Source organism: Gossypium hirsutum, chromosome D05 (genome assembly GCF_007990345.1).
Source record: "Gossypium hirsutum isolate 1008001.06 chromosome D05, Gossypium_hirsutum_v2.1, whole genome shotgun sequence".
In the NCBI taxonomy this organism is placed as follows: Eukaryota; Viridiplantae; Streptophyta; class Magnoliopsida; order Malvales; family Malvaceae; genus Gossypium; species Gossypium hirsutum.
Window position 1 is genome coordinate 14,264,315 of NC_053441.1, and position 19,890 is coordinate 14,284,204.

At 32.2% G+C, this 19,890-nt stretch overlaps 3 protein-coding genes across 7 annotated transcripts; all 3 read right to left on the reverse strand.

Moving 5' to 3' along the window:
* Window positions 1-3,493, reverse strand: LOC121217752 (transcription factor VOZ1). 5 transcript variants are annotated; one of them, XM_041093882.1, is made up of 6 exons: window positions 3,264-3,493; window positions 2,547-2,810; window positions 2,175-2,324; window positions 1,092-1,611; window positions 393-964; window positions 1-287 (listed from the first exon to the last, which is right to left on the reverse strand). In XM_041093882.1, the coding sequence occupies exons 2-5, from the start codon at window positions 2,772-2,774 to the stop codon at window positions 411-413; spliced, it is 1,452 nt and encodes a 483-aa protein (XP_040949816.1). In that variant the 5' UTR covers window positions 2,775-2,810; window positions 3,264-3,493; the 3' UTR covers window positions 1-287; window positions 393-410. The 5 variants fall into 5 exon arrangements, with proteins under 5 accessions (XP_040949816.1, XP_040949817.1, XP_040949815.1 ...); XM_041093883.1 differs by having other exon boundaries at window positions 3,174-3,466; XM_041093881.1 differs by having other exon boundaries at window positions 1-964; window positions 3,264-3,336; window positions 3,433-3,462.
* A 1,209-nt stretch (window positions 3,494-4,702) lies between these two features.
* On the reverse strand, window positions 4,703-8,015 carry LOC121217754 (OPA3-like protein). Its single transcript, XM_041093886.1, has 4 exons — window positions 7,057-8,015; window positions 6,103-6,237; window positions 5,456-5,542; window positions 4,703-5,070 (listed from the first exon to the last, which is right to left on the reverse strand). Exons 1-4 carry the CDS (start codon window positions 7,183-7,185, stop codon window positions 4,912-4,914), a joined length of 510 nt encoding a protein of 169 aa, XP_040949820.1. The 5' UTR covers window positions 7,186-8,015; the 3' UTR covers window positions 4,703-4,911.
* A 26-nt stretch (window positions 8,016-8,041) lies between these two features.
* On the reverse strand, window positions 8,042-9,937 carry LOC121217753 (syntaxin-61). Its single transcript, XM_041093885.1, has 7 exons — window positions 9,873-9,937; window positions 9,634-9,747; window positions 9,361-9,474; window positions 9,004-9,185; window positions 8,813-8,903; window positions 8,595-8,660; window positions 8,042-8,411 (listed from the first exon to the last, which is right to left on the reverse strand). The coding sequence occupies exons 1-7, from the start codon at window positions 9,924-9,926 to the stop codon at window positions 8,301-8,303; spliced, it is 732 nt and encodes a 243-aa protein (XP_040949819.1). The 5' UTR covers window positions 9,927-9,937; the 3' UTR covers window positions 8,042-8,300.
* Window positions 9,938-19,890: the final 9,953 nt, after the last annotated feature.

Sequence of the window (19,890 nt, forward strand, 5' to 3'; positions counted from 1 at the left end):
AGTTATAACGACCCGAGAAATGTATTCCATTCATATATACCCAGTTACAGACTGAGATTATCTTTCATGAGCAGCTGAAAGATTTAGCATACAAGTATTAAAACCCTACAAATATAATTAGCTTTAAGGTTTTCAAATGGTCGGTATGAAGAAAAAACAGCCATTTCTTTTGCTTGTCACCCTCTTCCAGAAGTTAGCTCAGGGCATCAACCCCGAAAATATGAGCACTGTACAAATTTATGGCCACCAAAAATAAGAGCTTGACTTGGTTTTCTAGTAATTCAGAACTGCAGAAAGGACCAGTAAAAATTCAGAATCTCCCACCACTTTCTTTTGAGTAAAAAAGCTTCAGCAGATTTATATAACTAGATCAATGGTTGTGGCTATTTCACCTTTTATCCATTTTCTGACTATGTTAGATAATAGCCACTTAAATCGTCGATGAGATAGTCGTACTGCAAACCATGCCCGTAATCGAACTTCTCACTGGTTGGTGCCACCGCATTTTGGGTGGAATAAGTATTTCCAACAGTGACCTTTGCATTAATCTTTGCCCGTCCTTTGACATAGCGTTTGTTGTCAGTTGGGAACTCTGCAGTGAGCCTTCCCATCTGCTTCTGCAGATCAGCAACTGTATCGTTAGCTGATTTCCCCTTTGCACTTTTCTTGCCGTCAATGAGCTTCAACTCCAACCTATACAAGGCACAAGCATCACACTTGTTGATTTCATATTCATAAAGGTGCCACTCAAAATGGTTCAGTGGCTGAGGATCCATGTAGTATGATCTCTTCAGTCCTCCAAATTCATTCATAACTTGCTTCCTTGACTCATGCCAGCCACGCCCGCTGTAATCTGGCAAAGACCTCTGCTTCCTGTTCCCACTTTCAAATGCTCTTCGAGGCTTATCAAAAAAGAGCCACTCCCTAATTGATTCACCGTCAAGAACCGAAAGATCAAAGAGCTCTGCAATCACAGCAGACAATTAATTAATTTCACAAATCATAAAGAATATCATGTCTGATTAGAGAATATATTCTGGTCCCACTCATAAAAGTTGCCACTAGAACCAAGCAATATTGATAAGACGTACCAGGAGCATTCCATGGAGACTTCGCAGTTGCAGCCCCCTCGCATTCTGGTATACCCACATCTTTTCCTTGTGCCTTAGCACTGAGAGCAGCAAAGAGCAGCCCATCCTTGAGGCCTATGCCACCAGGTCGCAGAATCGGGCCCATTCCAGGTGGCCCTTCATTCATTGCTAAAGCAGCATGAAAGCTACTACAGTAGTCTTGAGACCAGTCCAACGCTTGAGCTGGCCTTGGACAATCCCAAAGTGCACACTTTGGACCTAGGAATGCAGATGGTGGCAGGCATATACTTGGCAGATAGCTAGAAGTATGAAGCATGGCATCCTCCCCAGAGAAACCAGTACCATTAAAACCTGTGTAGAAGTGCTCAAAATCCTGATGCAAATCAAACTGGTGGTATTCCAATTGAGTAGCTCCATCCAAGTTGTTAATTGGCATGGTACGGACTCCTGAAGGTGAGTCTTTGCAATGATCAACTAATGGAAAGCCACGCTCATGTTGCCCCTGATTCACTCCATAAACCTGTCAGAACATGTCAATTATAAAACTTGCCAGTGAATGCCTTTTCAACATTATAGCATGCCAAAGAAAAATGGAAACAATTAACTACAAATATTCATGAAATATAATTAGAGAAGAAACAAAGGATGCTCTAAGGAAAGATAGCTTTAATTTAAGAGTACAAACAAGAAAAATATGACAGCCCTAGTAAACTCAAATAAAATTCTACGTACAAAGCATGCATAATGCTGAATACAAGGGAGATCAGCAATATTGATGCTGTGAGGAGATATTCTGGAATGAAGTTCACTGGTTGCACCTGTCCTATTCAATGTGTGTGCAACGGATGAAACATATTTGATACTCTGGCCACATCCTAGGATATCATATATCCTCCCATAGTTGTCACAGAAATACCCACTTAGTTATTAGAGAGACCAATAAATATTCCCTTAAGGTGGCCAACTTAACCTGAAGCTCATGTTGGCCTAAGCATATACAATAAACTTGATTTCAGTCCAAACATCATGCGAACTCCAAAAGAAAACAAATAGTAAAAAAATCCAAGGACAAAGAGAAACCACCTCTTGGAAAGCAGCAGTATCTCCTACTTGCAGATTTTGGTCATCAGGCTCAGGCTTTGGAGCTGCTAGGACACTAGTTGCATCATCTTCCTCCTCGCAAAGCTGCAGCAGCCGGCAAATGTCTGATGAAAATGAACCAAGACTCCCTCCCTGTAAGTCACATGAAGATCACAATTCTCATTCACAACATTTTAGATAGTTTTTTCAACCCCTTTACGATCAAAACTAACAAGCATTTATCTTGGGTACTATTCATAACAGCCAGACCACTTCAAGCAACATACAACCTAAGAAAATACACATTCCCACAAATTCACACAGACATGAAGTTATAAATGTGATTCAAATGAAAATTATATGTGCAGTACTAACTTGTTGCAATGAAGATGCTGGAGAAGGTTCATTGAGTTCTGCTTTCCATTCACGGAGCATCTGATGGACTTGCTCCTCAAGGACAGCAACATCGACACTGCGGCTCTCCTTCCTGGCAAATTGCAGATCCAAGAACATCCCCTGCAGGTCATCCACCCGGTTCTTTGCCCTGTCCTTGAAGAGTTTGTGGGATGCAGACTTGCAGTTGCTTCTCGAACCCTTCCCCATTAAAATAAACAATCCTCAACAACTCCAACCAAAACCCTGGAATCCAAAACGCAATAAGTCACAAACTTAAGATCAACCCAGATGAAAATTTACTCCATATTTCACTACTCTTATTCCTAAAATTTATAACTAAATCTCGGTTCACAAATTACAACTAACAATAGTGGGCAAAAAGCAACTCCCAATTTGCAATCAAAGCAACTGAGATTCCCATGGTTATATAACTTAAATAAAAAAGAAACCAAGCTAGAAAAATTCACTAAAATCTTGATAAATAAATTCAAATCATAACCAGATAAACTGAAGTCCTATAAATAAAGAAATATCAGAAAATAAGTGGAAAGCAACACCAAATCTGAATTACATCTAAAAACAAAGCCAACCCAGTTTTCCAAGTACCTTAAGATTGAGATCAAAGGCAGAGAGCATGAGGTCAAAGGCAAATTGCAGAATCAAAAGAGATATAAATAGTTATCTTAGAAAGCTAACCAGAGAGTGATCAAAGACACAGAAGTTCCTCAATTTGTATGGAGAAGGTCTGAGACAAAAGTAGATTAAAGTGCTGGGAGTGGCAACCAAGATAGGAAAAGTAAATTATTCGATGAGAAAAAAAACTAAAAGAACAGATGCTCTTTACTCCTTAATCCTTAATCCTTACCTCCATGTTTTTTCTTTCTTTTTTGGTTTTTGGCCTTTTGAGTTTTTATGTTTTATGTTTTATTTTTAATTTTTATTCCCGTACGGGAAATATTAAAAAAATGGTTTAAATTATAAGAATTATTTTGGTACAAAATAATATAAAAATTGCCATTTATATTAATTTTTTGTAAAATAAATATTATGTAGTTTTCAATTTAATTTAGTTTAAGAAATTGTAAGTAAGTTTCTTCAAAAAAAAAGTAAGTTTGTATATTTCAGGATGTGTTTTCTATAAAACCATCGTGTTTTATTGTTAGGTTTAATAATTTTCCAATTATTATTAATTTTCTTTATTTTAATTTAAAAAAGGAAAAAGAAAGGCCTTATTTTCAGTTGAAGGAAACATTACACATATTGTTTTTCTATATTTTTGTTACAGACGATTTGTTTTATAAAAGGAGATTTGTAATATTTGTTATAAAATATCTTAGGCCAAAATAATTAAAGGTAAAAAGATTTTTAGTTCACTAAGTATTAAATTTAAAGTTAATAAATTAGGACTAACTCTCAAAAATTTATGTAAATAATTAAACATTCAAGATTTAGGACTTCCACATTTACCAACTAATTCAAATAAAAACAAAAAAGGATGACCCCTTTTCTAACGGTGGGGTGAGAAAGCAAAAAAAATAAGTGGGGGCATGAAAGGCATAAAAAGAAAAGTCCCACTATCACCCACCACCACATTCCTTTTATATCTTTGCTGGTGTGGTAACATCAAAGATGCCCTCTTTCATTCACATTTTAAGATAGCGGTGTTTAACATGACAATGATTCTCTTCTATTCTAGATAAGCACCATAAGTTTTCTTACCCACTTCAATCCCTCCCAACCCAAGGATGGTTACCTAACTTCAATCACTCATCTAATTCATAAACAACATGAAAGTCTCCATATTATACGATCAAAATCAGTACACGTGGGTCTACCTCCCAAGAACCAGTACAAAACGACGGCACGGGCACCAACAATGTTTAAATCAAAAACAAACCAGGCCTCCTCAACAATTCTCCCCGGCAGATTAGCTCCTGTCATTTCCCTAACAACCCATTACTTATCAGCCAAGTTTTAAGCACACAAATGGACCTATATTACCAACCCTCCACACTTGGCATATGCATGCATATATTCTTTGTGCGAGTGTCAAAGTGTTCTACACAAGGCTGGCAAAACTAGTAAACATTTCAGTTCATATAAGGTAAATTAGCAGACCATGCCAACCCACATCCTTGATTATAAACTCTTTAAATCATCATTGATATAATCTCTATCTTTATAATCTTTTTAATGAACAAGTGAAACCAGAATACAGTCCAAAAAGATGCCTCGATGTTGAAAAGAATGAAAAAGAAGAATGATTCCCTTAATGGAGGGGTTGATCAGAGAAACTGTATAAATAAATTAGTGTTCAACTTATTTGTCGAGTCTCCCGTTTACATCAAGCTGCTTTGGCCAATTTTCCCCCCTCCATATTAGCAGGTTTCAATTTGAAAATACCACTGAGTCCCTGTCGCTTAGCAAGTTGCTCCAGTTCTTCAAGTTTATGCCTGAGAAGTTCTACTTGTGTTGCTAGTTCTTCATTTCTTTGCTTCATTGCCTGAAATAGTAATGAAGAATTGGGCTTGCGAATTAGAGGGATTAGAAATCAATAATTCCCTGAATAGGAGATGCAAAATACTAGATCACTGTGCTTCTTTCATGAATAAAGTCATAGATTATACCTATGTTACTCGAACTCAGACGAAGAGTATCAGATATAGGTGCATATCTAACATGGGTATGTTCAAATTCCTTTAGAACTTTTTGTATCATTTTCCGAGTATGTGTTGGATCATGAACATAGATGTCGCACACGGGTATTTCAACAAATATGAAGAGTTAGAGCAACATAGGACTAAACTCCATCTTGGTTAGCATCATGTTTATCACCTTGATACAAAAGAGGAAAACAATAAAAAGAAAGGAGACTGCTCAATGAATACCTCCAAATCTTTTCGGCGTGCTTCCTCCTTCTTGGCTTCCGACCTAGAACTTCTTTGAACTTCAAAGATCAAGACAGCTCCAGCAACCTATATGCACACTCCAACATGTACAAAATCAGAAATATTCATGTATTCAACAGAGTGCAAAGTATGGTAAGTTTTGGCATTTCATGCAATACCAGCTAAAGGGGAAAAAGTGCTTCATGATAACCAGTGATATATCAAGAATCTAGTTAGATTTGCAATTCACTAATGATGCTAAATATTTAAATGCAATGTAACTCAGGTGATAGATTATTGCATTCCAAATGATTATTCCTAAAAAGAAGATAAGACATCTACCAAGTGAGCATATGTCTAATACAAGGTATTGGCTGGTAGACTATCTGCAGTAACACTTTTTGTTCCGGTAGATACAAATAAGAATCAAAATACATGCAAATATGTGTCTGCGCGATTTTAGCATATTTCCAGTTTGATTTCCTTTTCTTCTCTTTTCTTGTTCATTTTCTTTATTTCATTTGGAAGGCGATGACAAGAAGCTTTAAGCGACAGCATCATCAAATTAGTAATCCATACCATGCAAAAAGAATAGTTCTGAAGACTACTAGAAACAGTAACAGGAAGAATGGCAGGGACAACAATACCGTGAAGACAAAAAGCTCCCCCATAAGATCTACAGCAGCCTGCACAGCTTTCTCCTCATCCAAGGGGCGTATCGCAGCATCAGTTGCATGACTGTAAATGCGCCTTTGCATTCTAGTTGTGATTCGATGGTTTGCCTGGTTTCATACATTGGCACTAGGTTTACATTTATGGAATCTATTAATTTACAGCAGAAAATACAGTTGTTGTACTATACAGCAATCTTGAGCAACAAGTTGTGGAAAATGTTGGCTCAAAAAAGAAACATAACTTCATAGCATAAATTAAACACAAGTGTCGAGCATTGAAGGGAAAACCGAAAATTGTTAAAGTGAGTATCAGGAGAAAATGAACTTAAGGAGAAAGAGACAGATCACATCATCTGAATCAAATCTATCAACGCTATGGAAATGGATACTTGAACACTGGCAGCAGTAAGAATCTAAAAATGCAACATCACAGATTCCTAGTGATTCAATTTGCTAAAAAGGGGTTAATAATCTAATGGAAATATATGATTGATTCCATTCTTCAACCAAATGGATTATCAAGTTAGTTAATAGTTCTGGCTAAATATATTAAGATCAAGAACGATATACCCATAATTTATTATCCCATTCTCTATGCATTTAATTGCAATTTTTTTTCTCTATCTTCCAGAAAAACAGAATATGGGTGATCTTTGATTTGCTTTGCATAAGCAGATTTTACAGAAATGTTACGATATTATCTAGTATGCCATCAGTGAAAATGTTGGTTTCTTGATGTATCATAAGATTTCACTCACAGAAATTTATCTCCAGAGCAAACGGCAAAGCTTGGTTTTGGAATATTAGAAAAGCAAGCAAACCCATTTTAGCAAACAAAATTATAAGAAGAGGGAACTTAGCTTTAGCCTCCCCAAATCAAAGTGTGAAGAAATCAAAATTATAAGAAGCAAGCAAGCAATTTTGTACCTGAGCAATGGCGACGATGAACTCGCGGAACCTAGGGGCATACGCAGCTTGTTTCTTGAGCCTAGCGGCCACAGGCTTACTCAGAGTTTTTAAGGCCAAAGTTCCTAACTTCAACAATGGCAGTACCATTGGTTATGATCTGGGTTTTTTTTTCCCCAATTCAAAGGAACTAATAATCAGATAAAGGGAACGCGAGAATGAAATGAGAAAACGGGTGATCGCTGCCGGGTTTGACTTCGTCAGGGTCAGAGTTTCTTGATAAGCAAGACAATTAGACTTTGCTCTATTTTTATTTTCCTTTTTTTTTCATTTGATTGCCGCTGGGACCGTAGAAGAGAGAAGGGTAAAGGAAGGAGATGCCATTACTGAGTCTGAAATGGGTAGCCCTTTTAATATTTATATATTTTTTATATTACTGTAGATATCTGGGATGACTCCCACCAAACTGGACTCTAAGGCGTATGAGCATGCGACAGTTGGATCACCATGGTTGGGTACTGCAAACTCGCAGCCAAGGCTTTCTTGGTTAATATATTATCGGCTTAAGTGACCTTTCAACTATATACTTTTAGTATTTGAATTATATTTTTATCTTATTTTATCCTCAAGTATATCACTTTTCAGCTTAGGACAAACTAAGACGCATATGATAATTAATAATGAAAAATATATATACAACCCTTTTCCGGATAGTCAAAATATACATAACCCTTTTCTGGATAGTCGGAAGCATTGAAGTTTCAATCTTCCACATCCCCCTCGATATAAACATAATAAAGGAAATATATATATATACACCACATTAACCACAATTAATAATACAACGCGACCGAACAGTCGCACGAATACAGGGGTTGCTGTATCTATCTTCTACCTCCGAGAGGATTGAACAAGTTCTCAAATATTGCAAAACATAGTGCACAGATAATGGTTCGAACTCGACGCACACCATAATTGCGAATCAGAAACCGTTAAGCTCTAGCGATAGACAAAATACAAAAAGTCATAACATTGCAAAAGAGAATTAAACAATTAGAAGTATACATATACATATATCCCTGTCTTACATAATCCTAAATAAAGTTCAACAATTTCACAAGCACAGAAGAAAAATGCTTTCTCCATTCAGCATGTTCCAATCATCGTTTATTCAACACTTTGACATCACACCAACCAACTCCTCTATGTTCCGCAGCTCCCATGGTTATATCCAAATATCAGACTTGTGTATAACAATCAGAAGACTAAGTGAGGAAGACCAGAATGAATAGAATAATGAACAAAACTAGCAAAAATAATATCATCATAATCTGGCCCTTAGCACTTGCCTTCTTCATAACCATAGCCACTTTTTTCTGCAATGGAAAAAAACATGAATTTTTCAAAACAAAGTAATCATTCAAGACAAGCTATTATGTAATTAATGGGCAGCAAACTCAGCTCAAGTTAAAACGTAAGCACAAAAGGCCAAACAATTCACTCTCAGATTGCAGATAGGATTGTTTCGCATCTACGAAACTGCCATTAAAGGGAATTACCTGAACAAAATCCAGTCGGTTTGTTGTACTGTCTATTTCAGAACCCAAGTCATCTATTATTTTCTCCTGAAACACCAAAGTATTAGCATATGAAATCGTAGATATTGATCCTACACTGAAATTGAACAGAACATATTAAATAATTCATGCATGACTAAGTAAAGATTAAAAAGAGAACAACCAGGTAAACCATAGAGATTATACCGTTACACACTCACCTGTGCAAGAAGTTCTTCATGTATTGTAAGGCCAACACCTCCAATTCTCTCAACACTTGCACTAAGTTCATCCAACTCCTCATCCTGCTGCCTACAACCACCAATTAATAAGCAACCGAAAACTATTAAAATTGGATGACGGAGTATGTTAGTGAAACAAACTCAAGGCAGTGTAGTCAAGGACACTCTACTTTATAAGAAGCATTTGTCTATCTGATTCTGATGCGATAAAGTCATCATTATCTTCTGCACTATACTGATATGATCTGTCCGATTGATGCGAAATTGGCAGTTTCATTAATTCACGGCGCATTGCACTTGTGGAATTACCATTTTCTTTTCGAGCTACTACAGATTTCTTCACATCTCCTACCTAATTCAACAAAACAATCCTTAAAAAGGGTCCATGACATTAAGACTAAGAATCACAATAAGTTACAATTATATTAACAGGACAATGCCTGCAATGCCCCAATCAGCAAATAAACATTATTAATATATCTCCAGTCCTTAATTAAAAAAATGTAGCAACTATAAAGGCGATATACCTGAGTACGAGCAGTGGTGGTCCATCTTCCCCGGCTTTCAAGTTCTCTATCATCAATGCCATACCAAGAAGGATCTCTTGCTGCCACATCTATTGTTTTGTTCAACTCATCTACCTTCCTATCAAGAAATGTATCTTTTTCAGCAGTAGCAAATTGGATTAAAATTGTTCAATTAACCCAACAAAGATGAAGTAAAACACAGCATCACAACATAGTCTTTTCCCCCATCTCAAGGATCCAGTTCAATTAAGGAGGAATACTTAATTTGAGTACCTGCCATTCGATGCTCTCACAATTAGCAAGTAGCTCTTTCGTGAGATGTACTTGTTCTCCAGTGTCGGGGAGAATTCTTTCCCATTGATGAAAACTTGATTGCAACTTATCAATCTATACCAACAAAAAAGAAACACCCCAAACGTCATCTAACTGAAAATCCTAAACAAAGAAGATCAAGCAATCTCTCTCTCTCTCTCTCTAACAGGGTTCAAAAAATAAATAAAGACCCAACTTACAGATTCTTGAATCTCTTCTTTGACGATGTAAAATGGATCTTGAGCTTTAGACATCTTGGAAGTAACTTATATCACGTAAACATGCAAAGAACAATTCTTTAGCAATAATTCAGATTAAACAAAAAGAAGCATAAAGTTGTAACATGGTTTCTCACCTCTGCCGCCAATCTGAGGAAAACCAAGTGGTGAAGATCAGTGGTTTTCCACAATTCGGAAGGATCGGGAAAGGGGGGGGGGAGCGTGCAGTTCTCTGAAATGATGTGAAATCCCAAAAACAGAGTGCAATGGATTGATAATCATAGACGTGTTTTAGTTTAAACTTGAGAGCTGTACGAGGCCCTCTATCCTTATCCAACATTTGAGGCCTTAGGCCTAGCGTTAAACATTTGGTCTTTACGGGCTTTGGGGGTTAAATAAAGGCTAACAATCTCTGATTAAGGGGAATAGGCTAATGCAAATTTCAAAACTAGATCGGGAAAAGGATAGCTAAAGGGTTGGTAGTATTTTCTAATCACAATTAGTTGATTTGAGTTGTTAATGAATGAAGAAATAGTTGAAATTTCTGCATCTATAATTTAGCTTTATCACTAAGCAAAGTTAAACTATTCAATAACTCAACTCCCAACTAATTTAACTATTGCAAAAATGAGAAATTAGTACGTAATATTATTATTCATCCTCCCAATAGAAATACCAGGAAAAGATTAAGCGCAAATTATCATTAACCAGATCCTGGGCTCAAATAGGCCCGTGTTCTTAGTTATTTTGTTGCATTCGCAAAATTGGAAATTAAAGCGGTGCATTTTTTAGGAAATAGAATAATTCCAAAACGCATTAATATATGCTTAAGTGCTTCTTTTAAAAGGTAACAACCTTTCATGATGAAAAGATTATTTAATGGACATAATTTTCGACTTTCATTTCACCAAATGGACACAATTATTCAGATTTGAAAGGCTATCTGACAAACCCAACCATTACTCAAATCAATATTATTAAGATTATGATTTTTTTAAGAAAAATATTATGATTATTAAATAAATAATAAATATATTTTTATACACATAAATTTTATACATATATAAAGTTTGAGTTATCTATTGGCTAAAAGTACCATCGAGACATTTATACTAGAATTTGGAATACATTTTACCATTTCTACTTAGAAACTACACAAATTAGTTAATGTATATTAGATCAAAGATCAAACTGATTCTTTTATTAAAAATTCTATCTATTTTTATGGTTAAAAACTGGTCATTGTATGTTGACATGGGGTACATGTAGCATGCCATGTGCGACTGTTTGGTTATTTCGTCAACCACGTCAATTTTTAACAGTGGAAATAAATAAAATTTTAACAGAAAAATCAATTTACTCTTTGATTTAACATACACAAACTAATTTATCATTTTTATGAAAAAATAAAATACAATCTAACTCTTAATAGAAATACTTCATAATACTTTTATCACATCCATTGTTTTAATTTTCTATATATCCATAAATAAGTCACATGTTGGAACCATAACATGAAATTTGCAGTGTACTTTAAATCTAGGCTTAATATCCTTTTAGCCCATGCAGTATAACTAAATTATCATTTTAGTAATTGTACTATTTTATTTTATTAGTTTTGCCCTGTACTTTCAATTTGTATAACCCCATTACCTACTAGATATTTGTCGATAAAAGAATTTAAATCAGCCAATGACACATTGACACGTGTTAATTAAAATTAAAATTTTTATTCTTTTAATAATATATCAAAATATTTTAAAAATCATTAAAAATCTAAAACAATCTAAAAAAACTCAAAAATCTTATAACTTAGAAATTTATTAAATAAATTTTAAAAAATCATAATCTATTTTTTTAAAATTATAAAAAAATATTTTTAAAATTATAAGTATGTTAAACTTAAAAATAATTAAAATAGTTTAACATTTTTCATAAAATGTTAAAAAAAATTCGTTTGTTTGGAATTCTAGGGTTTTTAGAAAATTTTAAATAATTTTATGATATTTTTTGAACATTTTAAAGATTTTTTTGCATTTTTAAATCAAATATTTTATTTTTTAAGGAACTTTGAGTTTTTTTAATAAAATAATATCACAAAATTCTTTAAAATTCGGCTCGGTGGGATAGATGTATTTAAATAATACTCCTTAGAAATGCATAAAAAGTTTTCTCCTCTAACTTGAGAAAAAATAATTAATTAAATGTTATGTATATGTATAAAATTAGAATGTCAAAAAAAAAATTCATACTCTTATAACTCAAGTTAAATAATTCTCAAAATGTTCAAAAAACATCTTTAGGCATTCTTTTATTGAGTGATCTCTAACCCTTAAAGAATTTTATGATTTTTTAGCTAAAAAAAATCATAATTCCTTTAGAATATAAAAAATCCAAAAATATCATAAAATTATTTAAAAATTTCATAAATTTTTAAGATTTTCTAAAAAATATAAAATTCCAAACAAATGATTTTTTTCTAAAAAAATCTTATGATTGTCTTTTAATTTTATTTTTAGATTTCTCATCCTTATCATTTTAAAAATGTTTCTTTATAATTTTCAAAAATAGATTATGATTTTTATTTTTTAATAATTTTCTAAAATTTAAGATTATTTGGTGGGTTTCCATATTTTTATGATATTTTTGGATTGTTAATGATTTTTTTTAAAAATTGATATATTTTTAATATCTAAGTTTTTTTTACTTTCTTTAACACGTGGCAACATACCATTGGTTGATTTGATTTTTTTAACAGAAAATATATAGATGGGTAACGGGGTATACAAAATAAAGTACAAGGACTAAACTGATAACCAAAATAGAATACAGAGGCCAAACTGATAAAAAATAGTATACGTACTAATGTAAGGATTTAGCTATAGTGCAGGGACCAGAAGAGATATTGAGCCTTAAATTTATTTTTGAAGGCATCCATATGATAGAAGCACCAATTTGGGTAAAATATCGTATTGTGCACCCATCCCGGGTAAAAACTGCCCCGTCAGGGCCCCTTCCTCTCACCCGAGTCTTGGCCGTTGCTTTTTGATTCTCTGACAGACAGACAGACAGACAGACACTTCAAATGTAGTTTTTGTTGTTGTTCCTTAGATATACGATGGACTGTATAGACAGCTTCCGATCAGACGAAGACCAGTCTAGTTTCTCTTACCAAGTTTCATATGGGTCCTACAGTTAATAATCTTAGCCAGGTCTCCCGTCAAACGTCTTGGGATAAGAGAAGTAAGAGACCAAACGGTGTTGAGGTTGAGAGGCCTTGGTTATTCTGGCGACCGACAACAGCAAGCACCGTCTCACACTTTGAAGCACTCGTACATACTTATACTCTTTTAAGACTGGGCACAATGATCTGAAGGGCAGAGCCAAATGACCCAAAATTTCCTAAAAGAAAGTGCAGCAGGTCACGCGAGAGAGGAATAGGATTTACTGTTGGTATAAAGCCATAAACGAGTGGCCAAGGATCTAAAATTCAAAGCGCATAGGTAGCCATCGATTGAGTTTTCTCAACGGGGATTCATGCTCAATGAACAATAAACTAGAACACAGGTAAAATCAAGAAACAATAAAAAGAAGATTGATCTTCATTGAAATCACTTGACTGAATTACTTTCACAAATTATCTGCTGATGGATATTTACTACACGTGACTGCTATAGCTAAGCTGAGTTAGCTAGGTTAGCATACTGCTAAACTTAAGCTTGGTTAGCTTAATTCGCACTATTATGATTACAATAATAAAAAAATATAAATTTGAGTGTAATTAAATTGTATTATTTTTTAATTTAAAAATATAGATAATAAGAATTATATAAAAGAAAAAACTTCAAAAACATAATGATAACTCTTTGCTGCAATTTCAGAATTGCATTCATATCTTGAAAAAAAACAAATCGATAACTCTGGCTTTACAGCGCCATTAGATCAAAATGTCGTGATAAAAAAAACTTTTATTATATATATTTATTATAAAAGAAAAATATTTGATATATTGTGAATACATTTTTTTAGATTTTACAAGTGTGAAAATTTAACAAATATATTATAGAGTGTAATAAAAAAATAAAAAATATATATAAAATATAACATTTATTATATCTTTGACTCGCTTATAAAATTTAAAAATTTTCATTAACCATGTATCTAAGTAAATATCTTATTATAAATTTAATTGAATCAATTTCATCTTTAAAAAAATAAGAGAGAGACAGAGTTGGACTTATACTAACCTGCCCAAACTTGAACAGCTATAATGAAAAATCAAGTGGGGAGATAGATTTTTTTTTTTGACAAGAAGTGGGGAGATAGATATTTGAGGGACATGGGGTTGTTTTATAAGATAAGGTTATGGCATTGTTCGGGGGCAAAAGCAAAACGAAGGCAGGCAGCGGAAGATCGGTACTGAGGTAGGGACATATAGATTGGGGTAAGAGATTACTCAACTGAAAAAAGTGTACACTCCGTAATCAAGAGAGACATAATCTATGGATGATGCATTGCAGCTTCTTCATCTCTGTATTTTTATAATTTATCATTATTTGGTCCTGATCCTGCTTCATCTTATTATCTTCCAATAAAAACTTGCAACGTAAATAATTCTACAATTCCTTACACATACAAGTGTCACGGGCTGCAGTTCAAAGCCTGTGACCATCGCACCAAATATATCCAATGGAGGTCTATTGCCTAGATGGGAATCATTTGGCCAACGAGAATTGGCCCGATTCAAAAAGCTATTGGACAAGCCTATCAGATTGAAGCCTAGTTGGCCCGATAATGAAGAAATGGCAACTGAGGCTAATATGGTAACTAATCTTAGAAGATAAAGGGAATCATATATTGTAAAGATTAGATTAGATTTGATAAGGCTTATTTTGTAAATCTTTAAAATTAAGGGATATGGTTAAATATCATCCGTCGATGTAAATGTATCTTGATCGTCAGTTGTGGGGGAGCTCAACTATAAATAGAGAGCCTCCCCTCATTTGTACTCACTCCATTCCATTGTATTCTGAATTCTTAAGAGTAATAGAATTTTGAGAGCATTTACTCAAGTACCTTGTGTGCAATTTTTTCTGTGGCTTTTTGTTGTTCTTTGGTTAGCTTCTTTTGACATAAATCGCTTCTACTCTTCAATTTGTTGCCTTGAAAGAGTTCTAAAATAATCCTCACTTGAGTTAAGGCTGACTTAGGTGAGTTTAGACGAATAGATCGCCTGAAGCCGCACAGATTGCGAGACGAAAGGTCTAGCCCATGACACAAGCACACACATATAAGCCATAAGTAAAGATACAAGATTGAAAAGAAAAAAAGCTAATGGTAACAGTAGTTTGTCCTAATGAGTTGAAGACAAGTGGTAATGGGTAAGGACTAAGGAGTGTTGGTATCCTAAAAAGATAAAAACAATAATGGTGGGGAGAAGACTGAAGAGGTTTCAAGTAAAATATATATACAACACTGATATGAAACGATTATGACTGTCTTCCACCTTTAAACCTTTTGTTTTTTCTTTTCCATTCATCCGATGTGATATATATGATTATTATTGGGTAAACTACAAAGAGTTGCGTGTGAATTAATCTGGGTAATGAAATCCATGTCATAATCAAGAAAGCTTGATACGTTTTGTCTGCAACATGACAACATCGCTTTTTCGGTTTCCTTTTTACGTGTTACCGATGTTTTAATGTGCCTCCTTTTAATTTCTTTTCGCTTACCATAAAAATTCATCAAAATAAATACTTGAACTTGAGTAAAGATGGTATAAAACAAAATTTCCATCCTTTCTAATTACTTAATAATATTTTAATATTTTTTATGTTATTTATATATAATTTTGATAAAATTTTAAACTTAAATCTTAAATTTTAAATTCCAAACCTCAAACTCTAAATATTGAATTTAGAATCTCAACTCTAAACCCTAAATTAAAATATTAAGTTTAGGATTTAAGATTTAGAGTTCAAAATTTAAGTGTTCGGGATTGGGTTTAGGAATCTAAATTCGAGATTCAGTTTTAAAAAATTATTAAATTTATATATCAATAAAATAAAAAAATTATTAAAATATCATTAAATAATTAAAAAGTGATATAAAATAATGTGACGCTCGTATTTGATTCAATGTTTTATCCTTGAATAAATAATAATTTTGTTGTGCTAATAAATTATAATATATAAAATAAGATAAAACTCTTCAGGACGTAATTAATTACATTTTTTTTTCTTTCTCATTTGTTTGAAATTGTTGCAATTATGCCAAAAAAAAGGGAAGGAAAAAAAAGAAAAAAAGAAGCTTCTGTTTACAAGAAAAGATTCAACATCGAAATGATATTTATATGAGGCATACGACAAAATGAATTACAAACATCTTTGCTTTCCTTCTCCTTAATTTTTGGTAATTTCACATTTTCTTTCCTTTTTTTAATACTTTGCAGTGATTTATATAAAAAGAATTTATCCACATTTTTATTTAATTATAATATAAAATTATGTTTCTTCCATATTGTTTTTTTGGTGGACTTTACAAAACAAATTGCATGACAATAATTGTAACATAATAATATACTTTCAACTTTTAAAATGTAATAAAAATAAAATCCTAAAAGCATTAACTCAATTTAAATAATAAAATCGCATAAGATGCCATTAAACTCAAGCAAAAACACATAAAGACATCTTTGATGGTGATTTTTTTTTAAAGGATGCTTTATATATTAATCGGCCCGGAATAGTATTCCCTTTTTTTAAAAATTTTGGTCTAATTTCAACAAAGTGGAAGTACATTATCAGTCTCAATGTGAATCTAAGAACGACTTTGCGGTACCCCCTTTGTTGTCTGAAATGACAATTATTAAATTTGGAAAAATTAATGGACAAGTAATTATTTTGATGTTTCTTATGTCTTAAAGTAATGACTAGTACCTAACTTATCAGATGCCATAAAAATTAACAAATTGTCTTAAAACACGGTCAAAAAGACATCATTATAACTTATAGGATTGGTTAAGATAAGATTTAGGTTAAAAGAATGATCCTCGTGGTTTAGCACAACATTACGATAGTATCAAGCATAATCAGATTTTTATTTTTAATCTTTGGGGTTCCTTTTTATCGTATGGTGCACGTGAGACTGAGCACCATCATTTCTTTCCTTAACCCCCACACACATATATGACTGCTAAAAGGCTTTGCTTTTGGATTTGGTCTCTTTCCATTTTTGCCATTTTTTCAAAACTAATTTTCGGATACCATGAATAGGAAAAAAAAACCCTGCCACGTTGAAAGACGAAAGAAAAGTACATTTTTTTACTAATTACATATACTGATAGCTAGGAGTGAAAATTATATACAGGTAACTTTTTAAAGAATAGTCGGTAATTCCTTTTTTTTCTTCAATAATCAGGAAAGTTACAAGAAGGAAGAGAGTTGATGAAGTGGTGAGACACTCCAATTACTGAGGTGTCGTTGATGTAACGTTTCAATCTACAACTTCACATTTGAGCAAAAAGAGAGAATATTAAAATAGTAGATGAGAGCATCAACTTGCCAAACAACTCCACAACTAGGGTATAGATGAGGCCAAAATTTTAAGGTTGAACTACCTCCAGTTGTCAATCCCAACTCATTTAATTTAGAATTAAGCCCTAATGTTGGATGCTTATATAAATAATATAAAATTATAGTAAGAGAAAAGAAAATATTTTATCACTACTCGTCTTTTCCAAGGAAACAATGCCTTCAAAACGAGGCAGAAAATAGCAATGCCTAACCAACTCCATATTTTATGGAAGAAGGATGTTTTAGGTTTCCCAACAGAGCAACTGCCTCACAATTTCACTCCGCTCCAAAAATACCCAATTTCATAAATATATTTTATTTGGGGCACTCCCCTTTTTTTCATTACACCTTCCTCCTAAATCATCACATGTTTTGGCTCCTTCAATGCTTTTACTGAAAGGTGCTTATAGGATATTAATGTTTATATTTTTTTTGTTATTTTTTTAGTTAAATTTGGTCCTTGGATTTTTAAAAATTTTGAATTTAATTATTAATTTTTTAAAGGGAGTCAATTTGTTTTTTAACAGAAATATAAATTAAAATGTTAAATTTTGAAATATAGCAATCTGCATACCAATTTATATATACTTCATGCTATCTTTTATTAATTTTTAACATTTTTTTATAAATTTTAATTTTTTTAATTTTAAATTATTTTTTAACATAGCATATAAAATATTTATGTTAAAAATTTAATGTATTAGAAAGCATTTACCTTAAAAAATATCTTAATTTATTTTGTAATATTAATGATTAAATTTAACTAAAAATATGAATAATAATTTAATTAATAAAAATATAAGTATTAAAAACTAAATTTATCGTTATACTTATAAACGTTAAAATTTGAATTTCTAAATTACTTAACGGGTCATCAATTAAACGTTGGCGCCTTAATTACTAAAATTTAAAGTTTTATATATTTTTTAAGTGTAGTTTGCAGTAAAAAAGAAAGAATTTTTAAGCCTCACCAAATTTTAATTGAAGAACTAATGAATTCAAAATAAATATTACAAATTAATTAACAATATAATTTTCACCATTTATATGGTAAAATATTAATTTATATGGTAAAATATATATTTTACAGTAAAAAATATTATATATATAAAATATATGGTAACATATATAGAGAAACATTCTTGTAACTTTCTAATCAATTTAATGACTTGATTGAGAGTGACATCAACTTAATTAAGAGCTTAAATAATAAAACGGGAATACTATAAATGATATTTTCTAGATTTTTTATATACTATAACATGTTGAAGCAATTTATTAGAATTTGATAATCACTATATTACTAATTATTATAATTAGGGCAATGACTTATTTGAGTCTTTAATTTTATAAAAAAAATTATTTTAGTTTTTAGTTTAATTTTTTCATCTATTTTAGTCTTTAAAATTGCATTGTTTGTCAAGTTAGCCCAAAAATAGATGAAAAGGTTATTGTTAGCTTTGCTGGTGCCACACACACGTGGATGCTACGCTAGCAATTAATTTTAAAATTTAAAAATTCAAAAAAAATTTTTAAGAAACTATAAGACTTATAAATTTTTTAATATTTTAATTTTAAAAAGATAATTAATTGCTAACGTGGCATAGACTACCATTTGGGTGCCACATCAATAAAGTTAATAAATATTAATTTTGTCGATCATTTTAGGGTGATATGATATAAGTTTAAGGGTTAAAATAATCAAATAATTAAATAGAAGATTAAAATGATTATTTGTATGGAGGACTAAATAAGTGATTGTACCTTATATTATTAATTTTGACGATTTAAATAGTGTTGTAAAAATAATTAATGGAAGATTATATTAAAAAGGTGTTTAGCGCCTAGTTTATCAAAAGTAGAGTGAGCGCTCTAATCAACAGCCGGTCTAATAACGAGACAATCTTAGTGCGGTTGGTGGGACTGACGCAAAAGATTAAAGTGAGGCAAAAGGGAAATATATAAACATGTTATGTTATTTCTACGCCTGTGCACCTTCATTCTGTTTTAAATAGATTTTCATGTAAGTATTTCTTTTACTAAAACATTATGGATAAAGTAGATCAATAATCACTTATTTTTTATTTTAATAATAAAATAATGACTTAATTTTTAATTCAGTGACTCGATTTTAGAAAAATAACAAATCAATCTTAGTAACCATTTAACCGACCGTGTTGAAGTGCTTCCGGTCATTTAAACAACCACAATTTATGAACCATAACTGGTGGTAGAAGAAGAATAAGAGAAAAAATGGTGATGCCACTGTAATTCCGGTGACAATAAAATAAAAAGAAGAAGAAGAAAAGAAAAGTGATGCTAATAGGGGTGTAGCTAGGGGGCTAGTACCTTAAAATAGAAAAAAATTCACTTTAATCCTTTAAAAAATTAAAAATTAAAAATCGTATCCCTTAAAAATGATA

Bases quoted from the DNA above. Each gene is read 5' to 3' on its own strand.
- LOC121217754 (XM_041093886.1), bottom strand. From the start codon at position 7,185: ATGGTACTGCCATTGTTGAAGTTAGGAACTTTGGCCTTAAAAACTCTG. The intron at 5,543-6,102 runs GTATTGTTGTCC...GTGTGCATATAG, and splicing joins GGGAGCTTTTTGTCTTCACG to GTTGCTGGAGCTGTCTTGAT. The intron at 5,071-5,455 runs GTATTCATTGAG...TTACTATTTCAG, and splicing joins CACGCCGAAAAGATTTGGAG to GCAATGAAGCAAAGAAATGA.
- LOC121217753 (XM_041093885.1), bottom strand. From the start codon at position 9,926: ATGTCTAAAGCTCAAGATCCATTTTACATCGTCAAAGAAGAGATTCAA. The intron at 9,748-9,872 runs GTAAGTTGGGTC...TTGTTGGTATAG, and splicing joins AAGAAGAGATTCAAGAATCT to ATTGATAAGTTGCAATCAAG. The intron at 8,661-8,812 runs GTGAGTGTGTAA...TTGGTGTTTCAG, and splicing joins ATGAAGAACTTCTTGCACAG to GAGAAAATAATAGATGACTT.
- LOC121217752 (XM_041093882.1), bottom strand. From the start codon at position 2,774: ATGGGGAAGGGTTCGAGAAGCAACTGCAAGTCTGCATCCCACAAACTC. The intron at 2,325-2,546 runs GTTAGTACTGCA...TGTGACTTACAG, and splicing joins CAGCATCTTCATTGCAACAA to GGAGGGAGTCTTGGTTCATT. The intron at 965-1,091 runs GTACGTCTTATC...CTGTGATTGCAG, and splicing joins GTCTCCATGGAATGCTCCTG to AGCTCTTTGATCTTTCGGTT.